The sequence below is a fragment of the Nerophis lumbriciformis genome, linkage group LG06, assembly GCF_033978685.3.
Source record: "Nerophis lumbriciformis linkage group LG06, RoL_Nlum_v2.1, whole genome shotgun sequence".
In the NCBI taxonomy this organism is placed as follows: domain Eukaryota; kingdom Metazoa; phylum Chordata; class Actinopteri; order Syngnathiformes; family Syngnathidae; genus Nerophis; species Nerophis lumbriciformis.
This window is the reverse complement of record NC_084553.2, coordinates 34,718,451-34,737,801: the sequence shown is the minus strand read 5'-3', so window position 1 is coordinate 34,737,801 and position 19,351 is coordinate 34,718,451. Positions and strand designations below refer to the sequence as shown.

The following is a 19,351-nucleotide window of genomic DNA, read 5'->3' as shown; positions in this document are numbered from 1 at the left end:
ATTACATATAATAAAAAAATAAATGAGACATAGCGGACATATTATATTACAAACTTATTTTTTGGCTCTTCCTCATCCTCCACTGAACTTGGTGGTTTGATTCCTTCTTTCTTCTCCGTGCACATCTCTGCTCGCTAGGCATCATCAATAACTTCAGCCAGCACAAAAGCAGCTAATTTAGCTCTGCCACTTTCTTCTGTCATGACTAATGAGCTCTCCATTCGTTTGTGTATTAGTCTCGCTCTGCTGTGGACTTACCCCAGGGAACGGGCCACTGCTGTGCAGGTAAGCCCAAACAGATGACAGGGCAACAGCGTGGAAATGGAAACAATAGGCTCCTAGTTGAGAATTCTGTTTAATCCAAAAAAAATCAAAAACACAATACCCCGGGAGGGAGAAGTGGTAGAAAATGGATGGATGGATAGAAATGTGTGTGTGTGTGTGTGTTTGTTTGATTGATTGATTGAAACTTTTATTGATTGAAACCTTTATTAGTAGGTTGCACTGTTCAGTACATATTCCGTACAATTGACCACTAAATGGTAACACCCGAATACGTTTTTCAACTTGTTTAAGACGGGGTCCACGTAAATCAATTCATGGTACAAATATATACTATCATCATAATACAGTGTGTGTGTGTGTGTGTGTGTGTGTTGTTTGAATTGGCAACATTGCACCGACATTGGGACCGATATGTTGCATGATTCACCGATAAAAGTAAGGAACATGTGCACAATTGCACTTTCTCGTCTCAATGTTAGCAACATGGAAAACATTTGAACCACAATACATTTTCCATGGCCAGTGCCCTCATTTTCTGGCTATTTTGTAGTTTTTAGGTGGGAAAAAGGCAAATAAAAACACAATAAACCTGCAAAAACAATGTGTTCCAACAGTGTGAGACTGGCAAACAGTAAATAAATTGTTATTTACAAGCAGTATGTCAGTCAGCCTCACTCCCTTGCAGCATTATTACTAAATGTGCCATGTGCATTCCGTTTATTGCATTTCTGCCATTAAGGAGCGCACAATGGGGAAGTCATGCAAACGACACTAAATTCCACTCGACTGCAATGTCATCCTGGTCTTGTTACTGCATAAGAATGAGCATTATGGAGAAGGAACATTATCAGAAGTAACACTGAAATTCCTCCCATGAGCATCATGCCTGACTATTTTGTTAGTGTTTAATAAAACTAATTAGAGGCAGATGACAGATACATTAACCTATATATATTTTAATTGGGAAAGGCTAAAATTTGGTGTCCCCACATGGTTACAGCTGCAAAAGCATGTAACAAGACAAGGTGAAAAGGGAGCCATACAGGCTCACATACTTACAGTACAGCAGTCTTATGGCTGTGTTGAACACACGTCAAATGAAAAGTAGGAGACCTCTGAACTGAGATAAAGTGCAATGAAAGCCTGCTGATTGTATGATGGCCCTGCAACACGACAGGCTTAGATAAAAAGTCACTTTATGGCTGTGGGATCAGTTTGCATGGAACACTGGGTTCATTTTTACACACAAAAACAACTTCAGCTTGGACAGTCTAATATCATAATCAACATAAAGTGCATTTGCAAATATTACATATTGTTAGGTAAGGGGGTTGCATAGTGGAATACTGGTTATCACACTGTACAAAATTACCACAGCATTTATTCAGTCAAATAGTTTAATCATATTCCTTTGCAATGTCACAACAAATCACTTGTCTCTTTCGGGGTTCCGTAGACTACATTGCACACTGTAGTACAGTAAACGGTGGTATGCTGTTAAACCGAGAGAGTAAATAACTATAATATTACAATAGTGAAATTACAGCATATAGTTGTAATTTTGTTTTAATAAACCATACCCCTACAACTGTGAAGTTCCAGCATTTAGTGGTAACTTTATTGTAATTTGTCGTAAAATCACAGGTCTGTAGTTACACTAAATTACTGTAAATGTTACTTTCACAGTAACTGTAAATGTTACTGTGGAAGTAATGCAAGTAATTTGCTAAGAATTTACAAAGACAATGTTTACAGTGCACCTCACAATCAGGAGATCCAATTGCAAATCTCCAATGGAACATGTATGTGTGGACTTTACATGTTCTCCCTGTGCTCGTGTGGCTTTTCTCCAGGTACTCCCAAAACATGCATGTTAGAGTTCATGTGTAGTGCTTGTATGTTTTTATATGCCCTCTGTGCTGAACAGCCATCCATCTATCCATTTTCTACAGCTTGTCCCTTTCGGGGTCGCGGGGGGTGCTGGAGTCTATCCCAGCTGCACTTGGGCGGTAGGCGGGGTACACCCTGGACAAGTCGCAGGGCCAACACAGACAGACAGACAACATTCACACACTAGGGCCAATTTAGTGTTGCCAATCAACCTATCCCCAGGTGCATGTCTTTGGAGGTGGGAGGAAGCCGGAGTACCCGGAGGGAACCCACGCAGTCACGGGGGAGAACATGCAAACTCCACACAGAGCCTATAGGATCGAACCCAGGACCTTTGTATTGTGAGGCACACATACTAACCCCTGTGCTGATCATCTGGGATATAATCACGATCATTTGTGAGTCTAATAAAAACAAATGAAATAGATTATAATATGTCAAAAATGTTTTCCCTTCTTAAGGATGAATGTGTGAAATTGATTTGATTTACAAAAGTGTTAATACCTAACGTGTCCAAAGGGTGGCAGTGTTGAGTTTTATAATGGTGCGCAAAGAATCATCCTCTTAAATTAACCTATTTTCTTTTCTAGTCACTTTCTCACTTATAAACTGTAATAAATGCAGTAATCACTCAGGCATCTGTGCCACATTTATGTTTTAAGACGTTATTAGTGGCAACGTTGTAAATGAAAAGTATATTGGCATGGACTGCATTTATTTAGGCAACAATTTGAATAACATGAAACAAATATGTTTATCTTATTTTCCATATTGTACTGCAATGCAAGAGTTTGTTTCTCAGCTGAGTGTCAGCTGACGGCCTTTGACAGTTGACATGGGAAGAGGGGGGGAAAAAGTTAGGTTTGTGCAGCCGACTAATATGCTAATTAGCTGACGGAGTGTGCGACCCCATTGGCTCCTCGTCCGAGACAATTTCCCACTTGCAGCGTGACGTCATGTGCGCTCTAAAGCTCTTAAACTGCCGTGTGACGCGTGTTGGGCGAAAAGCGCTCCCGCGTCCGCTTCTCTCGCCTGTCCGCTCGTCCGCTCCCGGTGGCTGCAACTGTGTGGCGATGTCTCCGTGAGAGGAAAAAAAAAAAAAAAAAAAAGTTGTGTTAAATGTTTGAAATACAACACGCACGCCGAGAAGGGGACTCCGCTCCTTGTGTGCGCGGCACCGGCCGGCGTGTGTGCGCGACAGACTCCGCCGAGCAGGGCCAAAGTAGTCCAGGACGCAGAGAAACTCTTCTTTTAGAAGAAAAAAAAACACCAAAAAGCAAAGTAATTCAAGCTGGCTCACGTTCTCGCCACCCAGCCCGGCGTGACAGCTGCTCCTCAGCCCGCGTGGAGGACTGTGAGCAGCAGCAAGAGGATGGCATCAGAGCTGGCAATGAGCAACTCCGACCTGCCCACCAGTCCCCTGGCCATGGAATATGTTAATGACTTCGATCTGATGAAGTTTGAAGTGAAAAAGGAGCCGCTGGAGCCCGATCGCAACATCAGCCAGTGCAGCCGCCTCATCGCCGGGGGATCCTTGTCTTCCACGCCGATGAGCACGCCCTGCAGCTCGGTGCCCCCGTCCCCGAGCTTCTCGGCGCCCAGCCCGGGCTCGGGGAGCGAGCAGAAGACGCACATAGAGGACTTCTACTGGATGTCCGGTTACCAACAGCAGCTCAATCCAGAGGCGCTGGGCTTCAGCCCGGAGGACGCGGTCGAGGCGCTCATTAACAGCAGCCACCAGCTCCAGTCGTTCGATGGCTACGCCAGGGGGCAACAGTTCGGGGGCGCAGCCGGCGCGGGAGGCGCCATGGCCGGGGAGGAGATGGGCTCCGCCGCGGCGGTGGTGTCGGCGGTCATCGCCGCCGCTGCCGCTCAGAACGGCGCTCAGCACCACCACCACCATCACCACCACCACAGCGGGGCGAACGCGGGCGGCGGCCACCACCACCACCACCCGTCGCCGGGCGTCCAGTCCAACGGCGCGTCCGGCACCAACCACCCGCACATGCGCCTGGACGACCGCTTCTCCGACGAGCAGCTGGTCACCATGTCCGTGCGGGAGCTCAACCGGCAGCTGCGCGGGGTCAGCAAGGAAGAAGTGATCCGGCTCAAGCAGAAGCGGAGGACCCTCAAGAACCGGGGCTACGCGCAGTCGTGCCGCTACAAGCGCGTCCAGCAGCGGCACGTCCTGGAGGGCGAGAAGACGCAACTGGTGCAGCAGGTGGAGCACCTCAAGCAGGAGATCTCCAGGCTGGTCCGGGAGAGGGACGCGTACAAAGAAAAGTATGAGAAGCTCATCGGCAACGGCTTCAGAGAAAGTGGCTCCAGCAGTGACAACAACCCTTCGTCCCCGGAGTTTTTCATGTGAGTCTCCACATATTCGTGCAAAAAAAAGAGAAACAAACAAAAAGAGTTGACAAGTTGCAGCCCTTTTTAAAAAAAAACAAACTTTTTTTCATTCTCCATTCGATAAGAACTCATTTGTCAACTTTTTGTTTCATTTTACACCGTTTCAAACAAACTGCAATTTAAATGTGGATATGCTTTTTTTTTTTTTTTTTTTTACATCTATTAGAACTCTCACTTAGTCTACTTTTTCATCATTTTTGTCACAATTTCTCACCCATTGCAGTTCAGCAGAAGAAGTGCATGCATGCACTTAACTTGCCCTTTTTTAAAAGTTTGAAATCAGTGTGCAAAATGCATTCATTGACATTTTATTTTGGAGGATTGCCAGCCATTTCATGCATTTGCTTGCTTAAAAGACTTTTTATTTCCCTCAAGAGGTATTGAACTATCCTGCATGCTGGACATGTGTATGTTTTATATTGCTGTTTTTATTTCTTATATTGTCTTTTTGTTTCTTACTTTGTGGGATGACTCCAGCAAGCATGTCATTCATACTTCATTTATGCCTCCTCACTTTTTTGGGACAGCTATACAAAAAAGTGACAGGACTTTCCCACCTGTGTACAGTGCGACTGCGTTTCAGCTGTGTTGAAGTGCACCACCGACATCCCACCGCCTTTAGCCTGCAGTGAATATGATGGAAGTTGATCGGCGGGGATCCTTGTTGAAAAGGAAAAAAAAAGGAAATACCCTTTGTTTTTGTTTTTCTGTTGTTGTTGTTTTTTTTTACTGTTATTTAAATATATTCCCACTGTACATTTGACAGCATTTGATTTTGAAAGCTTAATATAAGTACAACGTTTTATAAATGTAAATGGAAAAACAAACCCCCAAAAAGTGCCACAAATACAGTTGACAAGGACGTGATTTGAAGTGACTGGTTCAGCTCCAGTGGATGCAGTGAGCAGGATTATATATTGCATGTGCAGCACTGCACAGCCAATATTGACACAAATTAAATACAAATAAAAACATCTCAGACTGTTAAACAGTGATGCTTTTCCTTGTTGAAGCATTTGGACTGAAGTGCACTCAACATTCTCGCCTGTCTTCATGAGGCAGGGAGTTCAGGACAACTATTTTCCACACTTATTAAAGTTATTTGGCCCGTGTCAGGTATTTCGTAAGATGCAATACTTTTATCATCACTTCAGGAAAAAAAAACTGATGTGTTGACTTCAAAGAAAATTTGCTGAGCAATAACAATTCTTATAAGTAATAATGTCTGGACATTGTTAGAAGGTCAGGGATTGATACCCTGCATGTATAAATGGGAAAAAAAAGAGGGAGCTCCTTTTGCTTCTTGAGAATATGTGAATTAATCTTCGTACATACATCTAAATATATATATTTTGCTGTGCAAAATGATTTCACTCACTAACCATATGTGATGTTCATATGTTCTCGTTTTGTCATTTCATACAATTAAATGATATGCAATAAATGTATAATTGCCTTCAATAAGTTTCTCACTTTTCTTTTATTTATTCTCAGGATTGTGATCCAAACATTACAAAAACAAAGCAAAACAAAAAAAACACTTATTTTTTTCTCATGCATTGTTTTCCCCCAAGACCACCCAATACTATGGTTTCAGAAATTGGTATTCACCCCAAATTACAATACAACAAAATTGGCACACTATGTTGAGACACAATATTAGAAGCTGCATGTAAAGACGGTCAATACACACGCAGCACAACCACACACCACACAGAATATACAGCTTCTATTGTTGTTATACACAACCATAGTAACACTAAACTATGCCATTTTTGGTCTGCAAATGAAACTAAATAATGAACAACAATCAGGGGAATGATAATATATTGCTATATTATATTGATGTATTATTATTATTTTGATGTGCTTGTCTGTAGAGAGTGTGTGACTAAACATTTTTTATAATGTGAGCGTGAATGTATGTCCATAGTCGTGCACATGGGTGCCGTTCCCAACATGATGTGATAGGTCCATGTTGCCCCCCCTCACCCCTCACATCCTCACATGTCACATTGCATGTCGCTTGATCTGTTGTCAGGTTCTTTTGGACAGTGTGTGCTCACACTTTGTTATTTGTGGAGCGTTCTACTGCATCCTGTTTGTCAGAGGGCCTGCATGGATGTTGGCTCAGAGCAGAGCTGGGAGGGCACACTCATGTCAGGCATGTGACGAGCGGGCGCTGCAGAAGGTGCCAGTGCAGCAGAAGAAACCCGATCGTGTAATTTGGTCGGTTTTTGGACGGTGCCTTTGGATTTCTTTAAAAATTTCTTCTAAACTCTCGCTAAAAAAGAGCTACTTTTTAAACACTAAATCAGGGTCTCAAGGGTATGTTTTTCCTTTGGCCCAGTACAAATACATTGATTAAAAATAGTGTCAGCATACATCGAAAGCTTCTGAGGACAAACTGAGACCAACCTTTTGATGCAACTTTGACACTTTATGAACAACCCCGAACAAAATGCACTTTTTACAGTGCATCTGTCTAAAGCTGCATGGTCTTTGTGTACCCTCTAAGTTGAATATCATAACTAAAATGCATGGTGACTCCCACTAGTAGGACTGTGCTACCCATTGGGTCATTTAGGTACCCATGGCCGTCTTATTGCAGTGATTTCCTCGGAGGTGCTTGCTGTTTTGCGACTGAGGGGAGAGACTGAGACAATAGTTGGGCTTGTGCTGAATTAAATGATTTTGCTGATGATTAATAGTAGCGTGGCTCACTAGCTCCTGCGATGTAGGGATGATAAATCGAGAGCGCAGCTCCGTGCAGCTGTGCCACTGTCGCGTCTTTGCATGCGTGCGCACACCACCCAATTCACAGCCAAGCCTTCTTCCAAAATGTATCTAATTGCATCTATCTGTTCTGAGCTTTGGTGCAGCTATTTTCACATTTCACTAAAACAGTATGTATTGAAGAATGTCAGGATTTATGCTCTCTTATACACCCATTCAGAGGCTATGTTTGTGATTTCAAAGAAAGGACTTTAATAGCTTTTATAGCCATGTGGTGGAGGTTTTTACTGGTATGTAAAACATGTAAATCTGTTTTTTGGTCAACATATCTTGTTTCAACTCGCAAGCATATTTTGATTGTTTTCTTGTTTGGCAAACATCAGTTCGAGGAAAAATAATAACAAACTCCCATGCTTTGTAGAAGTACACACAAACAATACTGTAAGTGGATATCCATTGTTCTGCTTCATGCGATTGTGGCAGTGATGTGCCAAAAGACACGGATCTAGTGTACAAAAAAAGTCCCCATGCCACAGAGTTGTTAACAAAGAGTGACATGTGTCCGTCTCCCAGAGATGTGCTCCTCTAACAAGTTAACGTGTTTACTTTGGCACCTTGCCATGCAGCTTGTGACCAACATGTCAGTTTGAAGTAGCCTAATTCAACAGGCGGAACTCGGGCCAAGTCCGTCTCGTTGATTCGCGAGGTTTTGCATGAAGAAAGCGCCTGTAAAATGTCAATTAATGAACTTCATATTACATTTTACTGCAAAAGTATTCCTAGCCCCTTCCTGCTCTGTTATTGCTCCCAAGCTCTGGAACGACCTACCTCTGAGTGTTAGACACGCCTCCTCTCTTCCTGTTTTTAAATCTCTCTTAAAAACATACTTTTATTCCATGGCTTTTAACACTGAGTGATATCCATCCTGCAATGGCGCCCCATAATACACCTGCTGTGAACCTGTTTTTATGTTTTTATGTTTTTATTTATTCTATTTTATTTATTTATTTTTTTATCGTGTTCTGTTTGTGTTGTGTTGTGTTTGCTCGGTACTCGTATTATCTTTTAACCTGCCCATTGTACAGCACTTTGGCTACCCCTGTGGTAAATTTTAAATGTGCTTTATAAATAAAGTTGATTTGATTTGATAAGAATATAACAGCAAACGTCTTTTGCATGGAATAATTTTAGTGCGAAAAATGCGTCAAATTAAATTCAAGTTTGATCGAAAACATTTTGTAAATCGGTATTAATAAATAAAGTGTGAAACATTTTGTAGATACAATTCTGCTTAGGGCACCAATTTAGCCTGCTTTTGAAACATTTTTTTTAAATTATTTTTGCACACGTCAAACAATCAGCAAATAAGGCAACACTGCTTTTACATAAAGCTGGTCTCTGACTGATAAATACCTCATTTATGTTTGCAATCACGCCTGTGCATTTTTGTTGACAACAATGTCTTTGCGCAAGGCTTGCTGCTTACTAACTCTCAGCCATTAGTCTTGTGCTGTTAAATAGACAATCTTTGTTAGTAAGAAGGAATTGTGGCCCGCTGTACAGTTTACAGTTAAATACCAGATCTAAGTATTTGTTTACATTTTTTCAACACATTGATTCGTATGCGAGCGTCTGCACTCCGCACACACAACTTGTCCACGAGCGTAAACGGTGCGTGTTTGTCAACTAATGTGTGTGCGCATATCTGCTTGTCATCATCTGGAGAGGAAGACGAGTTGGGGTCAGAAGTGACGGCACGCAGGGTTGCTCTCAAAGTCATTAGAGTAATCCCTGCCCTGGGGATTCCACGCTCATTTCCTCTGCCCAGAGCTCACCAAATGAGATGGACGAGCACACATCCGACATGCCGCAGAACCGAAGTCAATTCTAGATGATTCACTTGTCGTCTCCCACCCATTTCCCGTCTTAAACAGCTATGCTTTTTATTGGCCTTCAATGCAACACAAGTAAAAACACCAGCCTAATGTATGTTTGTGTAACAGTATATCTTTGAAAGTTGGAATATAACTTTGCTGTAGTTGGGTTGCTGGTTTATAGTAGACAGCCTTTTTGGAATGTGGCTTGTGATTGGAAAGAAGTGTATGGTTGGTTAGTTAGTTTTATGTCCCTAACTAAAAAATTGTTTTTATTATTCCATTGTCCTCAAATGGCTCAAAGCTAAGGGTAGTTATGAGTAAATGACGCCTCAGTGAGTGTATGGCACACTCACTGGCTGTATTGACACTGCACTGATACGTGTTTCGTAATGGCCAACAGCCATCTATTTATAGTTAGCAAATATATTTGTTTGAGTTGTGCTTTAAATAAATAACTGTGCAGAAAGGAATGTGAAACGTACAACTCTGGTCAATGAGTCAAATAGTAAACAGAACAAAAAAGAACATTTACCTATAAAATAAACTTGAATCCAGATTTTGGAATTTTTCTCCGTCCCATTAAGATTAACGATGGCAACAAAATCTGATGTCAAACACGGCAAACCCCTCCTCCGACTTAATTTAGTACGAGCTGTGAGCTGAAAGAGGTGTTTCCTGATAAACACAGTTTGGCGATTCATAGTCGGATGACACAACAGTTGTATCGGTCGCAGGTTTTTTTTCTTCCTTATAGTGGATACACACATCGAGGGACAAATTATCACTTTGTATGTTTCATAACGCATCGATGCTTCAGTACCGTTTCACCCATTAGACCAGGGGTAGAGAACCTATGGCTCTAGAGCCAGATGTGGCTCTTTTGATGACTGCATCTGGCTCTCAGATAAATCTTACCTGACATTGCTTAAAATGATAAGCAATGAATAATTCCGCTGGTAATCAGTGTTAAAAATAACATTCAAAATATAAAACATTCTAATGCATTTTAATCCATCCATCCGTTTCCTACCGCACCTGTTCAAGAAGTCGCATTATTGGTAAGAAGTATTTTATTTATTATTGGTTAGCTTCAGAATAACAATGTTATTAAAAAGAATAAGAGACTTATTACACCCTACAAATATTGGTCTTACTTAAAAATGCACACATTTAGTTGTATTCTGTGTTAAAAAAATATGATATGGCTCTCACGGAAATACATTTTAAAATCTTTGGCTTTCATGGCTCTCTCAGCCAAAAAGGTTCCCGACCCCTGCCTTAGACAATGGAGTGTGGGCACTGTTGTGGATGACCACAATGTACTCTACCAGACAAAAAAAAAACGGTCATTTTGCAGCACAATCGTATAGTCATTCTCTTATAAATGCAATTTAGTAATTTTGTATTACAGATAAAAATGTGATTTGTGCTCTGCATGAAAATAAACAAATACATTAATAAAATACTAGCGTTGCCAAAGGATATTTAAAAAAAAACAACAGATTAATCACACTTTTGAATTTGGATTCATCACGATAAATCACTGTCAAGACGTGGACTATGGAGTGGTTGTTTTCCAGAGATGCAAGTGAACTTGGACCGGACATGGCGGGAGGGTATTGACATCTTTTATTTTTACACTAACAAAAAGAAACTAAACAAAAGGCGCTCACTGCGGAGGTACAAAACATGGCTATGAAAATAAAACACTCGCACAAAGGCAGAACTATGGAAAAAAACAAAACTTGCAAACTATGGCCTGAATAAAAAAAACTTACTTGGAACGAGAAAAGGACATGAAAAAGAGCAGCATGGATATCAACAAGGGTGTGTAGAGGGTGATGTCGCCAGAAAGACAGCCTGGCAACTCAAAGCTTAAATAATAGTGACATGATTAGTGAAAGCAGGTGTGTGACTCAAAATGTGAAAACGTGAGACAGGTGCGTGACATGAGGATGTGAACCAGGTGAAACTAATGGTTGCTATGGTGACAAAGCAAGGGAGTAAAACCAGGAACTAAAAAGTGTCCGAAAACCAAGCAAAACATAACTAAACAAAACATGATCACAGACATGACAATCACAGGTTGTTAATCTAAAAAAAAAGACCCCAATATTTGGACACAATTGCAATTCTATTGTCAGAATGTCATCCAGGAAATGTTTTAAAGTGTTTTACTTGAATGGATATATGTTTATTTGCTCAAAATGTGGCAACAGTTGTATCTAAAGTCCAGTCAGTGTGTATTTTGGTGTGAAATGTGCCAGTGAGTACACCCGTCAGAGTCTGCTCACTCATTTTTGACACATGCATTGACCCGATACAGTGGGAAGTCGCACAGTTTACCTGACAAATGAAACGTGACAAATTGGGGGGTTTGCACTTTTGCAACCAGATGGCAGTAGATTGTTGTATATCTTAAAATGTGTTTTGTGGCAATTCCAACTTTGACCACAGCATCAGTTGCTATGTAGAGTGGCGAAGTGACAGGGCCATATGAATCCCTCCCCTACTGTAACAACCCGCGCCACCTTTCAGGTAACCGGGTAAAGAAGTGTGTACAGTCAAAATAAATTGCATGATTAATGCAAGCATTTTTGGGATTAATCACAAGTTACTACTTATTTTTGACAGCCCAAAAATGACTAAAAACACTTGGAACATTTGACTAAATTTCCTAAAACTATAATATTAAAACAATTGTTAAAAATGGGTAATAAATCAATTAGTAGAGTGATGAATTTCCACGTCAGTGTGGTATTGAGCAAGATACTGCTGCCTGTTTCAGTAGTGCCATACATTGCTGATGGCGTGTCTTCCCTACGCAACTAACTAGTTTAGACCAGGGGTCACCAACGCGATGCCCGCGGGCACCAGGTCGCCCGTAAGGACCAGATGAGTCGCCCGCTGGCCTGTTCTAAAAATAGCTCAAATAGCAGCACTTACCAGTGAGCTGCCTCTATTTTTTTAATTTTATTTATTTACTAGCAAGCTGGTCTCGCTTTGCTCGACATTTTTAATTCTAAGAATGACAAAACTCAAATAGAATTTGAAAATCCAAGAAAATATTTGAAAGACTTGGTCTTCACTTGTTTAAATAAATTCATTTATTCTTTTACTTTGCTTCTTATAACTTTCAGAAAGACAATTTTAGAGAAAAAATACAACCTTAAGAATGATTTTAGGATTTTTAAACACATATACCTTTTAAATTCCTTCCTCTTCTTTCCTGACCATTTAAATAAATGTTCAAGTAATTTTTTTTTTTTTTATTGTAAAGAATAATAAATAATTTTTAATTTAATTCTTCATTTTAGATTCTGTTTTTTTGACGAAGAATATTTGTGAAATATTTCTTCAAACTTATTATGATTAAAATTAAAAAATTATTATTCTGGCTCATCTAGAAAATCTGTAGAATCAAATTTAAATCTTATTTCAAAGTATTTTGAATTTCTTTTAAAATAAATATCATTAATTATTAATAATAACATAGAGTTAAAGGTAAATTGAGCAAATTGGCTATTTCTGGCAATTTATTTAAGTGTGTATCAAACTGGTAGCCCTTTGAATTAATCAGTACCCAAGAAGTAGCTCTTGGTTTCAAAAAGGTTGGTGACCCCTGGTTTAGACTGACTCAACAGAACCACTGCTGGTAGAAAGTGAAGTAGCATATTCCACGTTCCTTAGTTTTTTAATGTGCTTTGTTAATTGTTTCACACAATTTAAATAACTCCCAATATTTGAAACACATACATGTCGTGATGCACGTCTTAAATATGCATAGTTAGACTACGAAATGTCTCAAATGGCGGCTAGTCTTTACACGTTCATAGCAGATGAAGAAGATAACAAAAATCCTGTCTTCTGTCATTCTATATGAGCCAGATTGAACGTGGAAACACTAAACTCCTTTAGAATTAAACTGACATCAGGGATCCATTAAGGTGCTTATTCAATCCGAGAATGCGATTTCTTTAAATGTTCTCTTTTTTTTCTTCTTCCTGCCTACAGAGGGAAGTCACAGTGTGCTTCAAATAGACATTAAGCGGATACGTGTGGTGTCATTAGAGAGTTGTCCTTGAAAGACTGGCTGCAGGTTATGTTGGTAATGAGGTGCTCGGGACCTGCTGTGGTAATTTTATATGTCTGTAAATGGACCCAGACCAAGAGACGGGTGACTTAAATAAATGCAACACCATCCCTCAGCATATGCACATAACAGTGAATTGGTTTAAACAATTTTTTTTTATTATCATTGTTTTAATGGCAAATATGTTTTATAACAAAAAATGAAGCTAATTAAGAGGCCTCGGTTTGTACACAATTTGTAAAAGAGATTTATGTGGCACTTATTTGAAAATGCAATGATTTAAACTTTCCTTTAGCGCCGTCTATTTCCCTCTATGGGCCTGTTTGGCATCCCAGCACAGGGAGCTGAGATCTAAGCGAAGATTTCCCCCATAACATTTATTGAGCGTCTGAGGATCCCTGAACACACCTGCTCTCCTACTTTGAATTGTGCTTTTAGAAAATAGAAAATGGGGGGCAGGGGGTGTGAAAATGAAAGTGTCTCTTGTGAAGTGTCAGCGCAAAGACCAGAAATGCCAAGCGTCACAGTTCATTTGTTCGTGTGATAAATTGGAGTCCCTTTTTAAAATAATTAATTGTATAATTTAACGAGTTGAGCAGGTAAAAAAAAATAATTATATTTTGTCTTCTGTGTGCAGCGACACACTGCGTGCTTAGATATTCTGTCCCTGGTGGTTACAGTGTTTTGATGCATGGGGATCTGCCTATAAAGTCTATTTACATGCAAATTTTTACATTTCCCTTTGCATCAAACACTTACAGTGATGCATGTACTGTATTCCACCAGTCAGACAAGGTGAGAGTGAATCTCTCTCTCGGAGTGGAACTGTTTGTGCATTTGTTGTGTGTTTGACAGAGAATGACACATGCTGGAGGGAACAGAGGAAATGGTACAGTGTGTTTTACCTTCGTCCTCATTTATCGTCTCGTGTTTTTTCTCTTCAATCTTATCCGCTCCTCTAGGTCATCCAGAAAATTCCTCCATCTGTGATTTCAAGCCCCATTCCTCCGTGCCCTTGGCTTCCAGAGGTAAAGAAAAATATAAAGTATTTCAGTCTTCTTTTTTTACACTGTACAGTAGAGTCCTGTGAAGCAATGATGCCAGATATAGTTGTACTATCCTCTCTTACAATTGATAAGTTTAGTTATATAGTCAACTATTTCAGTGGATTTAACTATATGTGTACAATAGCTCACTAAAGAGTCTGTTCAGAATATTCTAGTAAAGAGATTCTCAAACTGTGGTACGAGTACCACTACTGGTACGCAGACTCCATCTAAAGAATCACTTGATTAAAATCGATTATTCTTTTTTTCTATATTCAAACACAATGTTACTGTTCAAACTGCTCGCTGGAGTTATTGTATAGAAATATGGGGAAACAAATACAAATGTGCGCTTCTTTTACTAAGTGTGTTACAAAAAAGATCAATCAGAATAATACATAATGTTAGATATAGAGAACATACAAACCCTTTATTTATTAAATCACAATTATTGAAATTCAACGATTTGGTGCATTTGCAAAAAGCTAAAATTATGTATAAAGCAAACTATAACCTGCTAACCAAGAATGTACAACAATTCTTCTCAACAAAGGAGGAGAAATACAACATAAGAGGATACAAATAATTTAAAACGTTTGTATGCTCGTACAACACTTAAAACCTTTAGCATATCTGTATGTGGAATTAAATTATGGAATGGATTAACCAAATAAATCAAACAAAGCACCAATATGATTCAGTTTAAGAGACTGTTTAAACTCCATGTGTTCACAAAGTACACATAACTATAATTATGATGAACATCTTGAACCCTTTTTTTTATTTTTATTGAGACAAAGATTATTTATGTATTTAATATTTGTTTGCCTACTATGGTATATTATTTATTTATTTGTTCACTGTTCTGTTACAGAGAACAAGGAAATTGGATAAAATTGCTATGGTATGAAAAGGGGTAGGATTAAATAATCTCTGCTTCTTCCTACTCCTTTTCGGACGTGCTGTAATGAAACAACTGGAAATATATGATGCATTACATTGTATTGTATGCATGTTCGAAATAAACTGAAACTGAACTAAACTGAAAGTTACAGTGGCCAAAAATATTAAATTGACTAATAAAACCTCTACCTTGTTTTTAATGGATACTTAGGCCTACTATGCTACTGTATTTTAATGTTGGTCATTATGGTGGTACTTGGAGAGCCAGGTTTTTTCTGAGGTGGTACTTAGTGAAAAAAGTTGGGAGAACCACTGTTCTAGTAAAATTTTTTCTACAAACAATCGTCAACTTTAAGTAGTTGAATATATTGTTGACAGTTTTTAAACCACTCTACATTTATTTCATTTTTTTGTGGGAGAATACAATATTTTAAACAAAGCAGATCCACATCTAAAGGACTTTTGTGGTGTTTGCTTTTGGGCAAGTCGATCCACTTTCATCAAACAATTGCCATTGTTTGAGAAAAGCAGTTTTACCAATGAAAGTTAAAGATGAGCAATTCAGATGCTCTGCCAAAAATGTTTTACTGCGTTGTGCTTCACTTGATTTTCCCGCCAACCTCCAGTGAAGATGCCGTGTCCATTTTCCATCTTGTTTTAATCTTGGGGGAAACCAAAAAGCGCTGTTATGTAATAGCTGTCCTCATAAAAAAACAATAATTAAATTGTCACCCAATTATAAATAAGATATTTGACACATAAATTAGAACCTAATAAGGAAAAATACAATAAGTTCAGTGACATTCTCATCTTAATTCATCTAGAGAGAAGAGCATAAAACAGTTTTATAATCTCACAGTCACAGTTAGAGATGGGTATCCAAATCAGTAATTTTATAGGCACCGGCCGAAGTCTGTCGGTACTACTGGGTACCGATTCACGTAAAATGAAACGGTCTGGTTGCAGACTCGCACAGGTTCAGGCATCAAGCCATCAAGCACTTAGAGTGGACCCGGCCTCTTTGCCTGTAAGTAATGTTACAATTTTCAATGCCAACAAAGCAAGAAGAAGGCACTAGAGAGCAGAGTACAGTATTTTTCGGAGTATAAATCGCTCCGGAGTATAAGTCGCACCAGCTGAAAATGCATAATAAAGAAGGAAAAAAACATATATAAGTCGCATTGGAGTATAAGTCGCATTTTTGGGGGAAATGTATTTGATAAAACCCAACACCAAGAATAGACATTTGAAAGGCAATTTAAAATAAATAAAGAATAGTGAACAACAGGCTGAATAAGTGTACGTTATATGACGCATAAATAACCAACTGAGAACGTGCCTGGTATGTTAACGTAACATATTATGGTAAGAGTAATTCAAATAACTATAACATATAAAACATGCTATACGTTTACCAAACAATCTGTCACTCCCAATCGCTAAATCCCATGAAATCTTATACGTCTAGTCTCTTACGTGAATGAGCTAAATAATATTATTTGATATTTTACAGTAATGTGTTAATAATTTCACACATAAGTCGCTCCCCCGGCCAAACTATGAAAAAAACTGCGACTTATAGTCTAAAAAATACGGTAAGTCTCCACTTTTCAATATGTGCTAGCTTGATGCCAATTTACATTGGATTTGCCATAGACATGCTACTGATTGGCTACAGTGATTTTAGATAGCAATTGCAACACCTTCAGATTTGGTAATAAAAACTACAACTAAGATGCACGTTACAATCAAACATCTGGTGTTTGATGAATACAAAGCTAATAGTAGAAACACTTTGTGGGACTCAACAGAAGAAATGACTGGCTTATTCAACTTAATGGCAAAGACCACTTCCTGGCTAAGGCAACATACCGTAGCCCAGAGCCGTGTGTAGAGGGAGTATGGCCAACTCGGTTTCAGATTTGGTCCCCAACATGGTGCCCTGAAGTCACGAGAAGCCCCTCACGTGACTACAGGGCGCCATGTTGGGTACCAACTCTGAAAGCGAGTTGGCCATAATCTCGCTATACACGGCTCTGGGCTACGGTATGTTGCCCGGAATTGCAACTGCATGCAAAGTTTAGTATATAATACAGTACATTACAGTACTTGCAAACAGGACACAGAAGTGGAAGAAAAAAAGATAAACAATTAGCAGTTATTAACTGTTTTGAACACCGAAAGATGGTACCATGGGGTACATGTATCGATTCCCAGATCCTGGGAATCGGTACCAAATCGATTCAAATATGAAAGGTACCCATCCCTATTTACAGCGTAGGCTATTCACATGTACATGTGCCGTCTGCGGGATTGTGACTAAGCAGTGATCAGTAGCTGGCCTTTCTCCAGTTTTACTTCACTGCAAGAGTTGAGGTAGGACAAAAGCCTTCAAGAACAACAAGGACAAATCTTGTATAGATGAAATGTTTTAAGCGATCCCCTCCCCTTCCACACGTCATCACTGTGAATTAGGTGCCCCCTGCTCGCAACCCAGGCCTAGGGAATATAAACAATGCCAATGGAACGGATGTTAAACGAATTAAAGTGGAAAACCATGAGGATGTCTATCTCAGATGGCCTCGTAAATCTCGGCCCCCTGGCTGCGTCGCTGCACGGTGCCGACGCTGCGCTCTGACAGCCTGCCAGCGGAGCGCGGAGGGGTCGCGTGCAGTGTGGTCTGCTCCATCCCGTTATTAGCGGTTTCAACCATGCAAGAGGCACGTCTTTGTTTTATGCAAAGTATATGAGGAGAGGGGAGGGCCGATGAGCAGTCTGGCCACGTAGCTCCAGGGGGACAAGCTGAATGATGGAGATGGAGAGCCAGGTCTTGGTGTCCTTGCCTGGGGAAAGTGTCCTGAATCTGGCCAGGACTGCATAGGTCGCCACCAAAATCATGGCGAATCTACCTAAAGCTCAAGATTTGATTGTTGAGGAGATTAGGACATGTTAACATCTCTATGAGACTGGCCAATGTGGGTGCAAGTATAGAAACTTCAAGGGTTCACTATTCAAAAAAATGCTGGGGCCCCCATGGGAAATAAGGGACCCTGGATATGCTGACATAGAGAAACCACCAGGTGTGTGTGTTTATATACAGTACATATCAGTGTGTGAAAAAAGGTGTGGGGTATGAGTACAAATATAGAGTGCAGCTGGCTGGCGTAAGTGTGATCACATAAGCATTCTGTAAAGTGCAAACACACCAAACTCACATTAAAGATATAGCTGCAGGAGTCCGATTGCTGCTTTGCCTCACATCACTTGTGTTGCACTTGAACACAGCACGGAAACAAGATGAAGTTAGCAGGCATATATTTTAGCAGGGGCGTCAAACTCATTTTTATCCTGCAAGTGGGGTGGTTGGTTCCCGTGGCCCCGTGCTGGGCGGTGCTGCGGTGGCAAACTTGAGGGGGGCGGGCCCCACCGTGCTTGTGGGGTGGGGGCGGTCTTCCCGTCCGGCTCCGGGGAGTCTCTGGGCCCCTCGCGGCAGGGCGTCCTGCCTTTTTGCCCGCGTGGAGTGTGATGTCTTGCTGGCTTGGGGGCTGGCTGTGTCCCCTGCTTCTCCTGTGCCTTGTCCTCTGATGGGTCTGTCTATGGCCTGCCACTGGCCCTGCCGGGCGGTAGATTCGGCTCTGGGGTTCCTGTCGCTGGCCGGCCTGGCTGTGTGGAGCAGGTGGTTCCCTGTGCACCGCACCTGATGTTTTGGGTTGGGCTCTCTGGGTGGCTGGGGCCGTACTTTTGGCTCCCGTACAAACTGGGAGATAAATATATTGTACATAAAAATTCACAGACATACTCACATACACACAATTAATCATGCATATATACATACATACATATATGCATTCATTAATACTAGAGATGTCCGATGATATCGGGCTGCCGATATTATCGGCCGATAAATGCTTTATAATGTAATATCGGAAATTATCGGTATCGGTTTCAAAAAGTAAAATGTATGACTTTTTAAAACGCCGCTGTGTACACGGACGTAGGGAGCAGTACAGAGTGCTAATAAACCTTAAAGGCACTGCCTTTGCGTGCTGGCCCAGTCACATAATACCAACGGCTTTTCACACACACAAGTGAATGCCAGCATACTTGGTCAA

General features: G+C 40.5%; 1 protein-coding gene across 2 annotated transcripts in view; it reads left to right on the top strand.

The window, feature by feature from the left end:
• The first annotated feature begins 3,171 nt into the window (after positions 1-3,171).
• Positions 3,172-19,351, top strand: part of mafa (MAF bZIP transcription factor a) — a 160,224-nt gene continuing 144,044 nt past the window's right edge. Inside the window, exons 1-2 of one of the 2 annotated variants that reach the window (XM_061964201.2) lie at positions 3,172-4,539; positions 14,253-14,318. In XM_061964201.2, the coding sequence (XP_061820185.1) occupies positions 3,548-4,539; positions 14,253-14,280 (1,020 nt within the window). In that variant the 5' untranslated portion in view covers positions 3,172-3,547 and the 3' untranslated portion in view covers positions 14,281-14,318. The remainder of the gene's footprint in view (positions 4,540-14,252; positions 14,319-19,351) is intronic. The other variant, XM_061964202.2, reaches the window with a different exon arrangement.